Genomic DNA, 15,361 nt, shown 5'->3' with positions numbered 1-15,361 from the left:
CGCCATACCCCCAGAGCAGTGGTTCTTAACCTGGGGGTCGGGAGCCCAAATTGGGGGGGGGGGGGGCGTTTGGGGCTTCACCGGGGGACATGACGGGGTCATAAACAACATATCCATTTGTTGAGCGCATTGTTAGGAACCTAACAAAGGTACATATCACACACAGTATTCTATTCGCGTATGCGCGAACATATGCCAAAAAGGTTAAGAACCACTGCCCTGGAGGGTATAGTTTCCACTGAGGTGCATGGCAGAAGATACTACAAAAGGAACAACTATGTGGCTTTTACTAACAGCACCAAATGTCAAAGCTTAACTTCAAACAAAAAAATAAAATCAATATAACGCCTCAAGGAATGCAGGTACATTTTTCACTAGTCTTGGTAAGATTTTTTTTTAATGTTGGCCATTATTCTAAAATTTAAAATTATAAAATGCCATCGACTAAACAGGGAGTAATAGCACAGTTTTCATTCCACTAATCTTTCACTTTATATTCTTGAAATATACTGCCCCAATCCCACACCCTGCACAAGTTATTTGCTGTTATTAGTGGAACAGTATATAATATTTTCGTAAATCTATTTGAAATGTTATAAATAGTGTACACATCAAATCTTGCCCATAATTTCAGCTTACAATATAACCTACCAATATGAAAGTGTAGAATGATTAACTGGGCAAAATTAAAGTGAATAGTTTACAGCAAATGGATTAATTTGCCACAGATAAATTCTTCATATGGTCTTGGCTTCACAAATATATGACCAACTTCATAAGACAGCATAGTTTTTAATGCAAATACACATCTAATTTTACTTCCTTAAGCATCGATCAATTACTACATTATTCCATGACACTAAGTTGTAAATCACTGTAGACTTACTCCTTCTGCATTTGATTTCATTGTCAACCCGAACTCATTGTTCTGTAACAATGCACAAGATTTTTAATATGGACAAAGTCTGGCCTTTTACCACAAGGCATCAAACCAAACACATTTCTTACCTGCCAAAATATCGAGTCTATTGTGCTGCCATGAAAACCTTCTCGCGCTTCAGATGACAAAAGCTTGGGGCCGAGTATTGTCATAAATTCGTCAAAATCCACTTGTCCATCACCTACGACACACAAGGAAATAGACAATTATTCTTGCCCAGGCTCCTATTTCAACACCTCTCACTTTACCCAGTAAGTTGCATTAAGTCATTTATTCGTTTTCTCGAGACAATAGACAATAGGTGCAAGAGTAGGCCATTTGGCCCTTCGAGCCAGCACTGCCGTTCACTGTGATCATAGCTGATCATCCACAACTAGTACCCCGTTTCTGCCTTCTCCCCATATTGCTTGACTCCACTATCTTTAAGAGCTCTGTCTAACTCTCTCTTGAAAGCATCCAGGGAATCGGCCTCCACTGTCTTCTGAGGAGTACAATTCCACAGTAATTCTCTTGAGTAAATGGGGGGACTTCTGGGAGCTAGCAGAGACTCGATGGGCTGAATAGAAATGCGAAAAGAAGAGTCAGGTTAAGAGAAGTTTATGTGACAGGTACAGATACAATGAAAATCTTGTTGCAGCAGCATCACAAGCACACAGACTCAGGCAGCACGCAAAACATGAATCACACAAATTATACAAGACAGTGAAGAAAAAGACAAAAACATAAAACAAGACTTTAGCGCAAAATACAATTAGAAAACACAGTGTTACGGTGGAGGTAGAGCTTACAGCTTCAGAGACCCGGGTTCGATCCTGACTAGGGTTGCTTGTCTATACGGAGTTTGTATGTTTTCCCCGTGGGTTTACATGGGTTTTCTCTGAGCTCTTTGGTTTCCTCCCACACTCCTAAGACTTACAGTGTTGTAAGTTAATTGGTTTAGTATAATAGTAAAGTTGTCCCTAGTGTTTGTAGCGTAGTGTTCATGTGCGGGCTGTGCTTGTTGGTGCGGAATAGGTGGGCCGAAGGGCCTGTTTCCATGCTCTATCTCTAAACTAAACTAAATTAAACTAAAACAAGTCCATGGTAGTGCAAGAGGCGGTCTGTAGGGCTCCATTGCTGATGTTGGATTGGGAAGCAGAAAACAGACCCTGTGCCTTGGTGCTGCAAACTGCACGGTTCCACAGTAATTCTCTTGAGAAAACACAGGCTGAGTCATCAACTCTCCCAGCACCCCTTCTTCAAACAGCAAGATCAGATCAGGCATTGAGGTGCAAAGGACCTAGTGTGCCACATCTTTAAAATGGATGGACATGCACTTCAACCCCATAAAGCGCATGTGAGGACTTAGATTAGATTAGATTAGATACTTTTATTGTCACATGCAACAAGTCACAGTGAGATGCGTTGTTTTGCTAGCCTAGGCATACAAAGTCACAACTTAAAGGAGGCAGATAAAGTACCCCGTTTCTTTGCCCCAATTGTCCCCTCCCCTTTATTCTTGATGCCTCTGCACTTTCTTGCTTCTCCATTATTGGCATGCACCTGTGTTGTTCAATCACTCTGTTTCTTATATCCCTCCACTGGTTAATGTTTTTTTAATGCAATTCTCACATTCAAATGACACTGCCTCACACATTCCGCTCATTTTCTTCTGCTGATTTGTCACGATCTCCCTCATCAGCTCCTGAAACTCCTCACTTCACAATCCAGTGTCAGATAATCCATTAACTATACATCCCAGTGACGTGCATGCATAGCACCATTTCTATCAGTGCTATGCTTATGACAATGGGTTGTCCCAGAGTGGAATACAATTGTGTTAATAGAATGACAGTCAGACTGGTTAGAATATAGCTCATCTACCGTCGAAGTTGAATAACTGAGAAATGTAAAACTGAGGACTCTGGATTGCTCTACAGATTTTATTGAGTGTTTTATTGTTTTATTGCTATTGAGGGAGTGCAGCAGAGGTTCACATGGTTAATTCCGGGGATGGCGGGAGTGACATATGACAAAAGATTGGATCGACTGGGCTTATATTCACTGGAATTTAGACGGATGAGAGGGGATCTTATAGAAACATATAACATTCTTAAGGGATTGGACAGGCTAGGTGCAGGAAAAATTATGTTGGGGGAGTCCAGAACCAAGGGCCAACAGTTTAGATCATAGGTTAGGACTGAGATGAGGAAAAACTTTTTCACCCTGAGAGTCATGAATCTGTGGAATTCTCTGCCTCAGAAGACAGTGGACGCCAATTCACTGGATGTATTCAAGAGAGAGTTAGATATACTGTAGCTCCGAAGGCAGATGGAATCAAGGGATATGGGGAGAAAGGAGGAACAGGGTGCTGATTCTGGATGATCAGCCATGATCATATTGAATGACCTACTCCTGCACCTATTTTTCTATGTTTCTAACATATACAATTTGGAGATTAATTTTCAGTTACATACATGCACAGTGGCACTTACAGTGAACCAAAAAGACAAGCAAAAAAAAAAGTGAATCAGCTCCTACAAATATAAAACACCCTTAAGTTTAAAACAGCCAATGCAATTTTTGGCCATATGCTTACCATGCTAATATAGTAAGAGTGGCAGCCAATTTGCAAAAAGAAAGCTCTCACACACCCATTGTAATGGTGATCACAATTGTTGATATAAATACAAGTATTGCTCAGGATAGACACAAAATTCTGGAGTAACTCAACGGGACAAGGAGGAGAGAGGAACGAGTGACGTTTCGGGTCAAGACCCTTCTTCTAAACCTCTCTTCACCGTAAACCAGCATCTGCAGTTCCTTCTTACAAGTAATGTTCAGGGTTCCAAGGATAACTCTACTCCTCAAAGGGAAAAAATGTGTCAATTAATCTTCTACGTCTAGGTGAGAGTGGTATTTGACAACACACTCAGAAGACAGGTCATCCAACAGTGTAGCAATTCCACAGTGACATAAAGTTGACACAAAAGTGAGAGCAGTATGGCATACTGTACAAATAAAAATGTACAGATTGGTCTCCCACTAGTGGGAGAGTCTAGGACCAGAGGTCAGAGCCTCAGAATTAAAGGGCGCTCTTTTAGAAAGGAGGTGAGCAGAAACTTTTTTCATCAGAGGGCAGTTAATCTATGAAACTCATTGCCACAGAGGGCTGTGGAGGCCAAGTAAGTGGATATTTTCACGGCAAGATAGACAAATTCTTGATTAGAACGGTTGTCAAGGGTTATGGGAAGAAGGTAGAAAAATGGGATGAGGCAGAGATCACCCATGATTGAACAGAGGAGTAGACTCGATGGGCCGAATGACCTAATTCTACTCCAATAACTTTTGAACTTGTGAAAACCCTTTGAATGTTTTCTCAGGATTTGCTTCCTAAGAGAATGAAAACGAGAATCATATTACTCATGACCCAGGCGAATGCATAATAGAAGTTGGAGAAAGTTATTACCCATAAGGTTTCTATTCTAATTAGATATTCATGAAGAGATGCTGACTTCCAGTTATAGAGATTGATGGTAATCAAAGATATACGCAGATGCTTGCTTGATAGATTATTAATGCAAATGTGCTTGATACTGAAACAAAAGAAAGAAATTCCTGGGAGATCATGCTATTAAAAAAAAAAAGAAATACTGTATATGACACATTTTACAATTAATATCCTTGTAAAATTGTAGTTATCGTTAAATCAAACATAGTCAATTATCTTTGCAGATTAATTCAAAGATGACAGAAAATGAATAAGGACTTCTCTTCAATTAAAACAAATCTAAATTTACATGCAAATTTTGTTTGGCTCTTGCATATGAATGGTGAATATTGCACATTAATTTAGCTACAGATGCTATCAAGCATCTAAAATATTGATTTTTTTTTCAGTGCTGTGTTGGTTTGTGCCTCACTTTTAATGTACATGAATTAATGATCACAAGACTCAACGCTGTTTAAATCCACCTATCTTTACAGTAAATCCCTAACTGCAACACCAGAGTGTAACAGTTGACAAATACGTAGCACATATTAACAAAGCAAAATGTTCCCAGGTTAATTTACAGAGGATTGGCACAGAATGGAGAAAAGGAATAGGTGATGTTTCGGGTCGAAAACCGTACTTCAGAGTCTGAAGAAGGGTCTCAACCTGAAACGTCAGCTATTCCTTTTCTCCAGAGATGTTGCTTGACCCGCTGGGTTTCTCCAGCATTTTGTGTCTATCTTCGGTGTAAACCAGCATCTGCTGTTCATTCCTACACAAAGTAATTTACAGGAGCATCATCTAACAAAATCCCACACACAATCACATCAAGGGATTGATCTGTAGACAGAAACCAAAGGTTTGGTCCAAGAAATTAGATTTTAAGAGATGTGGCAATGAGAAGTTGATCAAAAATATCAAATTTTATTGCAAATAAAACTTCACAGATTCCGTTGCTCACCTGGATAGATTCGGTTCAGTGAAAAAATAGGCGGATTATTAAAGGATTATTAATCTCCTCCTGGGATAAGAAGTAAGTCCTTTAAAATTGAAAAGAATAGGACTACATTCTCCTAAATTTAAAATGAATGAACAGAAATATTGGCTTTAACACTTTAATTGCTGGGAAGTTAGTTCCCCAGTTTTTTTTGGGGGGGTTGGGGGTGGAGATGAATGGATTGGGGTGTTATGTATTTGTGGGTGTTATGATCTATGAGCTATTTTCAAGTTGACGAGGACATAGAAACATAGAAACATAGAAATTAGGTGCAGGAGTAGGCCATTCGGCCCTTCGAGCCTGCACCGCCATTCAATATGATCATGGCTGATCATCCAACTCAGTATCCCGTATCTGCCTTCTCTCCATACCCTCTGATCCCCTTAGCCACAAGGGCCACATCTAACCCTCTTAAATATAGCCAATGAACTGGCCTCAACTACCCTCTGTGGCAGAGAGTTCCAGAGATTCACCACTCTCTGTGTGAAAAAAGTTCTTCTCATCTCAGTTTTAAAGGATTTCCCCCTTATCCTTAAGCTGTGACCCCTTGTCCTGGACTTCCCCAACATCGGGAACAATCTTCCTGCATCTAGCCTGTCCAACCCCTTAAGAATTTTGTACGTTTCTATAAGATCCCCTCTCAGTCTCCTAAATTCTAGAGAGTATAAACCAAGTCTATCCAGTTGGGCCTCACAGCGCCAGACTCCTGGGTTCGATCCTGACTACGGGGGCTGTCTGTAACAGAGTTTGTACGTTCTCCCTGTGACTGTGTGGGATTTCTCTGGGTGCTCCGGCTTCCTCCCACACTCCAAAGACATACAGGTTTGTAGGTTGGCTGCACACATAGTACAGGAACTAAATAAAAGCAAAAGGATGATTAGTTCATGATTGCAGTCTCCATTGGTTCAATAAACAACTTGCCCAGTTGAGGTGGTTGCTTTCATGTTTTGTGCAGTTGAGGACTCATGCAGATCAGTAACTGAGGGATGAGAACATGGGAACTGCATGACTGTGGGCGAAAAGTAAACTGCTGGAGGAACTCAGCGAGTCAGGCAGTATTGGCGCAGGAGCCTGAAGTTGAGACTTTACTTCACGTTGATGGAAGAAATCATTATGGGGAAGGAGAGGGGCACGAGCTGGCAAGTGATAGGTGGAGAGATGCCTTGTTTCTCTCTATCGCTCGTGGGCATTGTGGGGCGATTGCCTTTGTTGCTTATCCCTTACTGCCATTATTAGCAGCAGTGAGGAGCTGTTCACAATATTCTTGCAGTGAACTCTAATGTTCGCAAGAAATGACACAAAATGCTGGAGTATCTCAGCGGGTCAGGCAGCATCTCTGGAGATCATGGGTAGACACGGTTCTGATCAGAACCCTTTTTCAAACTGGTCCCGACCTATAGAAGGGTTCTGACCCAAAACATCAGTCTGAGAAAGGGTCCTGACCCAAAATGACACCTCTCCGTATTCTCCAGAGGTGCCTCCTGACACGCTGAGTTACTTCAGCACTTTGTGTCTTTTTTTCTAAAACGGCGTCCGCTGTCAGAACACACAAAAGGAGAATTATATTCCAAGCAAGGATGTAATGTGATTAGGAGTCCACCTTTCAGGCATTAGAGGGAGCAAATAAAAGTCTGCCCTTGTCCTTCTAGAGGAGGTAACTTAGCTGCCACCCAGCTGACACATTGCTCATGCTGCAAGTGAACTGACTGCAGTGAAAATTCAGGCCTGTTGGGTGGGGCAGCAAAGCTGCTTTGTTCTGAGTGAGACGGGCATTCTCCATCCATCTGCACTTGTGGAGGTCGGCAGAGAGTATTCGCAAGTGTCTTTAGAGGTTTGAGGAATGTTTTTGTAAAGTCGAAGTGGCTTGTAGAGTCTTCCCTGCACTTTCTCTTGCACCAACAGTAATTAAGTGCCTGGAGGAGGCCATTTGCCAATCAATGTATTTCTCAGGAATGATGGTGGGTGAAAGGGCAATATTGATAACGATACGATACGATAGAACTTTATTTATCCCAGGAGGGAAATTCATCTGCCAACAGTCATAAAAAAAACACAAAATACATGAAACATGAAATTAAAGTGACGAGTGAAAAGGCTTGGGGGATGTGCAAAGATTGGGGAGGGGTGGGGGGAGGGGAGTCAGTCTCAGCCTACTTCACAACAGAAGCGGTAGGAGTTGTAAACTTTGATAGCCACATGATCTCCTGAGGCATTCTGTCCTGCATCTTGGTGGAACCAGCCTGTTGCTGAAGGTACTCCTCAGGTTGACCAGTGTGTCATGGAGGGGGTGAGCTGTATTGGATGGCATTGAAAGTCAAGTCCAAAAGCTGAGATTTCCAGAATGTCTACATCATATTTATATTTATCATTTCAAATCCAAACAGTCACAAGGTTTTCTAACATTTGGACAACATCTGTCTCTATGCCCCAAGTGTCTCTATGCCCGGAAGTGGAATCGAGCCCTCTTACTCGGCTACCATTCTCTTCCCGTCTTATCTTCAAGCAAAATGGTGATTCTTTTAAATAGTCCAAACATAGCGCTTGTCCTTACTCTTCAAACTTAATTTAGTTTATTGTCATGTGTACCGAGGTACAGTGAAAAAGCTATTGTTGCATGCTAACCAGCCTGCAGAAAGACAATACATGATTACAATCGAGCCATTCACAGTGTACAGAAATATGATAAAGGGTGTAACGTGAATAATGTTTCGTACAAGAAAAAGCCAGTAAAGTCTGATCGAAGATAGGCTGAGGGTCTCCAATGAGGTAGATAGTGGTTCAGGACAGCTCCCTAGTTGCGGTAGAATTGCTTTCCCCGTGTGGCTTACAAAAAAATTAATCGCATTTTCAAGATTCAATTTCATGCAAGAAGTGCCATTTACATGTTCCTTTGCAAGACGCCATTGGTATAAATGAGACAAATTTGTCCAAAAGCTCCACTAAAAAAGTGCATCAGTGTCCCTATCCAAGACATCACCTATCCATGTTCTCCGGAGATGCTGCCTGACCCACTGACGTTTTTTTCCCCCCAAGACAGCTGTTTCTCTGAGTGTCAATTTCCAAAGTAACTTTCCAAAGTGGTTTTCTAGTTCCCAATGGAAGTTGCACTATAAACAATTTAGCCCGCGTATTACAGATCGTGTTCCCGATTCATCAATAACGTTATGTCCAATTTGTGTTAAGGAAACACTTGATAAAGCAGAACCACCGTTAAGTTGGTTGCAGTTGTACGGAACTGTGGCTAGAATGCAGACAGAGTATTGCACAAGACGCAATAAGATGCTGCAGATGTTCTACCGATCGGTAGTAGTCGGTGCTATCTTCTTCGCTGCCGTGTGCCGGGGCAACAGGGTGAAGGTCGCGGACGCCAACAGGATTAACAAACTAATCCGGTAGGCTGGCTCCATCCTGGGGCAGAGTTGGATTCACAGGAGGTGATCTTGGAGGGGAGGATGCTTCTCAAACTGCGGAGCATCTTGGACAATACAGCTCACCCCCTCCATGACACACTGGTCAACCTGAGGAGTACCTTCAGCAACAGACTGGTTCCACCAAGACGCAGTACAGAACCCCACAGGCGATCCTTTTTCCCTGTGTATCAAATTGTACAACTTCTCCCCCTTCTGTCGTGGGATAGATTGACCCCCCCCTCTCCCCCCTCTAACCCCCCCCCCCCCCCCCCCCCCCCAAACCAAAACCAAAGCAAACTGCTGCAGGTGGAATTAGCTGTGCTGTTCTATGTTCTACGAGCAATGAGGGGCAGTAAACATAAAGTGGATTCCATAAGCATGTAAGCAGGAAGAAAGAGAAAAGGTGGTGTTGATTAGGCCAGAAATCTATTGATGGAGGCTGAGGGACTTGGCAAAGATATTAAGCGAGGCGTCACCAGGGAAGAAATTGCTGTTGGAATCTCAGCAAAAGAAAAAGCAGCTAAATTACCAGCTGGCTTAAAAACTATTACGTTCCAGAAAGGTATTAAAGTAGATAATTAACCAGGCCCTGACAGCGGATGGTAAAAAAAAGTGGAGATTTTGGCCATTTTCCTCCAATTAACTGTAAGTACTGGATGTTGCTTGCAAACTGCAGAATTATAAATTTTAAACGGTTCCAAAAACTGATGCAATCAAACTGATCAATCAAAGGCCAATGAGCTTAATCTCAGTGGTGGGAAGGTTTCCATATACTACAAAAATCAGGGATAGAATTAGCAATGGTTTCTACATTTGTGGATTGTTCTGAAAAAAATCACATTGATTTCTTAAAGTAAATCATATTTAATAAACAATGGAACCTTTCATGAGATAATACAGATGAGAGAAATTCAGCTGATACATGGACTTCTAAGAGCCTTCACATACAGTGCCAAATACGTTTGTCGGCACTGGGCCTGTACTCGCTGGAGTTTAGAAGAATAAGGGGGTACCTCATTGAAACATACAGAATAGTTAAAGGCTTGGATAGAGTGGATGTGGAGAGGATGTTTCCACTAGTGAGAGTTTAGGACTAGAGGTCATAGCCACAAAATTAAAGGACATTCTTTTAGGAGGGAGATGAGAAGGAATGGTATTAGTCAGAGGGTGGAGAATCTAGGACCAGAGGTCATAGCTGCAGAATTAAAGGTAGGAAGGAGATGAGGAGGAATTTATTTTGTCAGAGGGTGGTGAATCTGTGGAATTCTTTGCCACAGAAGGCTGAGGAAGTCGTCAATGGATATTTTTAAGGCAGCGATAGATAGATTCTTGATTAGTACAGGCGTCAGAGGTTATGGGAAGAAGGCAGGAGAATGAGGTTAAGGAGGTAGATCAGCCATGATTGAATGGCGGAGTAGACTTGATGGGCAAAGAACCTTTATTAGTTCAAGCCAGCTATTTCAAAGGCAGGAATCCAGTGGAGTATTACCAATGGGATGATGTGGTCTAATTGGCATCCATGGCCAATGCAACCCAACCTTTGAACACAAAGGGATTGTATCCCCAGATAGACTAACATTTAAATGCCCATTGTCCTCAAGGCATCTCTACAATTGTGACACTGTAAATAATTGATGAAGCCTCTAGGTGGCTGCATGGGGACCATGGCTATTCACTGGAGCACTAGAGTTCTTAACTAGGTTGCCTTTGAGACATAGGCACAGAAGAGGAAGATAAATTAGCACATATACAATTCTGTATGATTTGGTGGAGTAGAAGGCAAAATTGCTGAATGTAATGTCCCAATTCCCCTGTTCACATATTTATAAACCCAGTTTTCATGGAACTAAAACATTTTCATTTTGATTCTATACTTTTTTTTATGAGGATGTTGCCAGGACTCAAGGGCCTGAGCTATTGGCGGAGGTTGAACAGGCTAGGGCTTTATTCCTTGGAGTACAATGAGATGAGGGGTGATCTTATAGAGGCGTATAAGATGAGAGGAATAGATAGGGTAAATGAGTTTTCGACCCAGAGTAGAGAAATCAAGAACCAAAGGAGATAGGTTTACGATGAGGGGGGAAAGGTTTAATAAGAACCTGAGGGGCAATTTTATTTTACACAAAGGGTGATAGGTATATGGAACGAACATAGGTATATGGAGGAGGCAGTCAAGGCAGGTACTATCACAATGTTTAAAACATTTCTAAGGTATCCATAGGCTCAGTATATGGATAGGATAGGTTAATAGGTTTATGGGCTAAATGCAGGCAGCTGGGACTAGTGTAGATGGGGCATGTTGGTCGGCGTAGGCAAGTTGGGTCAAAGGGCCGATTTCTACACTGTACGACTCGATTGCTTTTAAAACATTCTGGCTTTGTGGAAGTTTACGAACAGGTACTTCAATTGATGATGCTTTCTGGGCCTGTCCCACTTAGGCGATTTTTCAGGTGACTGCCGGTGAGTGTCAAGTTGCCGGCAGTCGCCTGAAAAACCGGCAACTGGAATGGTGACTGCCAGAGTGGAACACACACACACACACAAACACATCGCAAAGGCGGGGGACAGAGCAAGCGGGGGGAGCGCTGTCTGAAATTCACACGGTGCAAAGCCAATGTGATGAACAGGAAGGTTGGTGCTGTAATTAAGATGGCTAGCACAGTGGACGGTAAGTCCTTTAAAAGAAGGGGGGGGGGGGGGGGGGCTGGAGAAGGAGTGGAGACAATTTTTAAGAAGCCAGAGATACACACGGCTGTGAAGCTCGGCGGACATTTAACATTACCAGTCGGTTATCCTTGGTTCTGAAAACTACTGCTTACTTTTTTTCCCCACTGAGCCAATGAAATTCACCGGTCAGCACCAGCTACAGCCTACAAGAACCTACGAGAACCTTCGACCTCCTAGCAACCCATTAGGACCTCCTTGCGACCCACCTACGGCACGAGAATTCTCGCTACTCTCCATGGCGGCTTCATGCTAGTCGCCGCTAACTTTTCAACATGTTATAAAATTCGCGGTGGCCATAATGAGGTCGTGACTAGCTCCCGGAAAGCAGGAACTTCTCACGACCATGAAGGCAACTCCCCGGCAACCACCCGCGAACATGTGGTGACCATGTGGCGACTGCACAGTCTCCTGTAGTCGCCTAAAAAGTTGCCTAAGTGGGACAGGCCCCATAACTCTTCATCACAAATTGCTTTTCCCATGGAACACAGAAAAAGTGTTGTCTACATAATCAGAAAGACAATGAATCATTGTTGTTTAATTCTTCATTAATGTGCAAGATGTCAGGTTTATTGGCACAGAGGGTGGCAGAAAGAAGATACCAAAATACTTCAGCCAGGCACATAAAAGCAAAAACTCCACTCTGAACTTCTTACAAAGTACACTGCTGCGCCAAGGTTACTTCAATCACATTTTCTAAACCCAACACAAGCTAACACCATTAACGTCTGAAAGAACAGGGCAGGAGATGTATAGGAACATCATCACCTCAGGATTTTGTGGCAAGTCTTACGTCATCCCAGACTGGAGTTAGATAACTGTTAAGGACACAAAGTACTGGTGTAGCCCAGCAGCCAGGCAGCATCTCTGGAGAACATAGACAGATGACACCTCGGGCTGGAAGAGAAGAGGGACCACTCCCCCACAATCAGTCTGAGGAAAGGTCCCCACCCAAAACGTCATCTATCCATGTACTTCAGAGATGCTGCCTGCCCCGCTGAGTTTCTCCAGCATTTTGTGCATTCCTTCAATTTAATGGGACTCAATGCCATGGTATTCTGTAGGCCATTTTAGTGTCAGTTATGGCTCTGTATGGAGCTTACTCAGAACATGCTGCCTCCCTTGACTCACATTGCCACACCATAAACATCTGAAAGAAACACATCAGTTATACTAGATCTGTATTAAAAACTGAACTATTAGGACTTATTATCACCTCTTTCCCAGCCAACAATAGGCCATTATGGACTCCACCCTTCCTTGGTCAACTGGTGCCGGCCCTGCTTTGTTCTGGCCTTCGCTTACCTCCAGTTCCCTCACCTCCACTTCCAGTCTGAAGAAGGGTCCCAATCCGAAACATCTCCCATCCTTTTACTCCCGAGATGCTGCCTGACCCGCTGAGTTACTCCAGCACTTTGTGTCTATCTAATAGTCATTATTTTACTTCGGAGTCACGTGAGTGACTACGTGAAGAACCCACCCAGCGCGCAGGCGCGACATTACGTCAGCAGTGCAACAGCGGCAGCAGCTGGAGCCAGGCTCTCCAGCGGCAGCATAAAGTCAAGACCTCAGGTAAGTGCCTTTTTTGTGTTACAGAGTCGCTCAACGGTGGAGAATTATGGCCACCCGAAAGCGACCAGCCAGAAGGACTGCCTGCCCAACTCCACCCGAGGAGGGGTCCATAGCTGGGCGGCAGCCACTCGTAGCGGAGGAGCCATTTCAACGCTCCCGCTCACCCGACGCCGAGCCGCCCCCTGTGCTGCCGATATCGACGCCCCGCACAGGGAGGAAGGCTACCCATAAAACGGACCGGCCGGTGTCCTCCGATTCGTCGGAGGAACGGGAACGCTCTCCACCGCCGAAACGGGGAGACGCCCGCATCAGCTGCATGAGGCAGCTCCTGGAACAGATGATTGATGAGGAGATGCAGGCTAGGCATCTCCCAGGAGGACGGGCTTTGGCCTCCTCCTTACCATCACCACACCCTTCTGTACCCTCTATGTTCGAGGGCAGTAAGGGAGGCCAGGACTGGGCTGGCCTATCCCAAGGGCAGGCGGACGACAACATCAGTATGCCGGGCGTGCTAGAAGAAGAGCTACTGGGTGTAGTGGGTCGGTACGCAGCGCCCCCAACGACCGGGATGGTACTACCACCTAGACTGGCGGCCAGCATCAATAGGCTTTCCAACAAGCCGCTGCAGGAAAAGGTCGTCCAGCAGGCCCTTGATACCTATACAGCGCCAGAGAATTGCGAGGCGCTGCGGGTGAAAACTGTCAACGGGCAAATATGGAACCAGCTGGGGCAGCAGATCAGGACTCACGAGGTAAAAATGCAGCGGGTCCTGAAGCTCCACTCTGCAGCCATCACCGCCTTTGCTCGGTCCGTTGGGAACGAAGAGCTCTCCATACCCCAGCAGGATGCACTGGCGTTGATGTGCAACACCACGTACGAGCTCAACAGCCTACGGCGGGATAACATCAGGCCTGCCCTCAATCCGAAATACGCAGGCCTCTGCAAAGCTCCAGTGCCGGAACGGGAGGCGCTGCTATTTGGTGCAGACCTGGCCAAGAAACTAAAAGAGTTGGAAGAGGCGGCCAAACCTGTAGGCCTCATGAGGGCAGCGCCAGGACCGAGCAGGGTGAAGACACCCAGTTGGCAGCACGCCTCAGCATCCACCAGCAGGTACCGAGCTGGTGAAAGCCTGGTGACCGCCTCCCACTACCCCCAGAGCTCTTTTTTAGAGCGGGGCCCAGGGCGGAGCCGTGGGAAAATGCGCCGCCCCACCGCAGCACCAACACGGACAACCTTGGGCCAAACCTATCGAAAACGCCCCCACAAATAAACATGGAGGTAGGTGGGTCTGGTTCCTGCCAACATGCACAGACAAAGGGTGTTGTATTAACAGGAGGACGTTTGAGGTTCTTCAAGCATGTTTGGTGCTCCCTTACTAACAATAAGTTTATACTCAACAGTATCAGTGGATACAAAATTGAATTCAAACCAGGCATAGAACCGCCAGTTCAGCACATGCCCCAAAGGGTATTCCTTCCCTCAGCAGTTGAGAAGGTAGAAGGACAAGCTGAACTAGATCGGCTCATGGCTAAAGGCATCATAGAAATGACCACACACGAGCCGCAAGAATTTGTATCAAATATTTTTCTCAAATCCAAAAAAGATGGTGGATGTCGCATTATTATTGATCTGACATCACTTAATCAGTCTGTTGAGTATCAACATTTCAAAATGGAGACATTTGTCACTGCCAGACAACTGATCTCCAAGGGATACTACATGGCAAGCATAGATATCAAGGATGCTTACTATTTAGTACCCATTCATAAGGATTATTACAAATATCTGAAATTTATCTGGATGGGCCAGCTATGGCAGTACAGAGCCTTGCCCAATGGTTTAACGACAGCTCCCAGATTATTTACAAAAATTCTCAAAGTGGCCATGAGAAAATTGAGAGAACAAAAACATTTAGTCGTGGCCTATCTGGACGATGTTCTCATATTAGGGAGAACAAGGGAACTAGCTGTCGCAGGAGTTTTAGCCACTAAACAACTCCTTGAAACTTTGGGATTCATCCTACACCCAGATAAATCAATATTGGAGCCTACTACTAACATGGATTACCTAGGCTTCACTATTGACACTATCCATATGACTGTCACTCTGCCCAGAGACAAAAAAGTTTCACTCATCGAAGCTTGTAACCATTTAATTGCTATACCGCAACCAAGGATACGGCACGTAGCCAGAGTCATTGGCTCTATAGTAGCAGCATTCCCGTCTGCCCAACATGGGCCCTTGCA

The 15,361-nt window shown here is 44.3% G+C and overlaps 1 protein-coding gene across 1 annotated transcript in view; it reads right to left on the bottom strand.

The window, feature by feature from the left end:
* Positions 1–15,361, bottom strand: part of caln1 (calneuron 1) — a 234,437-nt gene that overhangs the window by 173,951 nt on the left and 45,125 nt on the right. Inside the window, exon 3 of the mRNA XM_055658048.1 lies at positions 1,009–1,121. Coding sequence (XP_055514023.1) covers positions 1,009–1,121 — 113 coding nt within the window. The remainder of the gene's footprint in view (positions 1–1,008; positions 1,122–15,361) is intronic.

The sequence above is a fragment of the Leucoraja erinacea genome, chromosome 28 (genome assembly GCF_028641065.1).
Source record: "Leucoraja erinacea ecotype New England chromosome 28, Leri_hhj_1, whole genome shotgun sequence".
Classification (NCBI taxonomy): domain Eukaryota; kingdom Metazoa; phylum Chordata; class Chondrichthyes; order Rajiformes; family Rajidae; genus Leucoraja; species Leucoraja erinaceus.
This window is presented reverse-complemented; position numbering and strand designations above follow the sequence as displayed.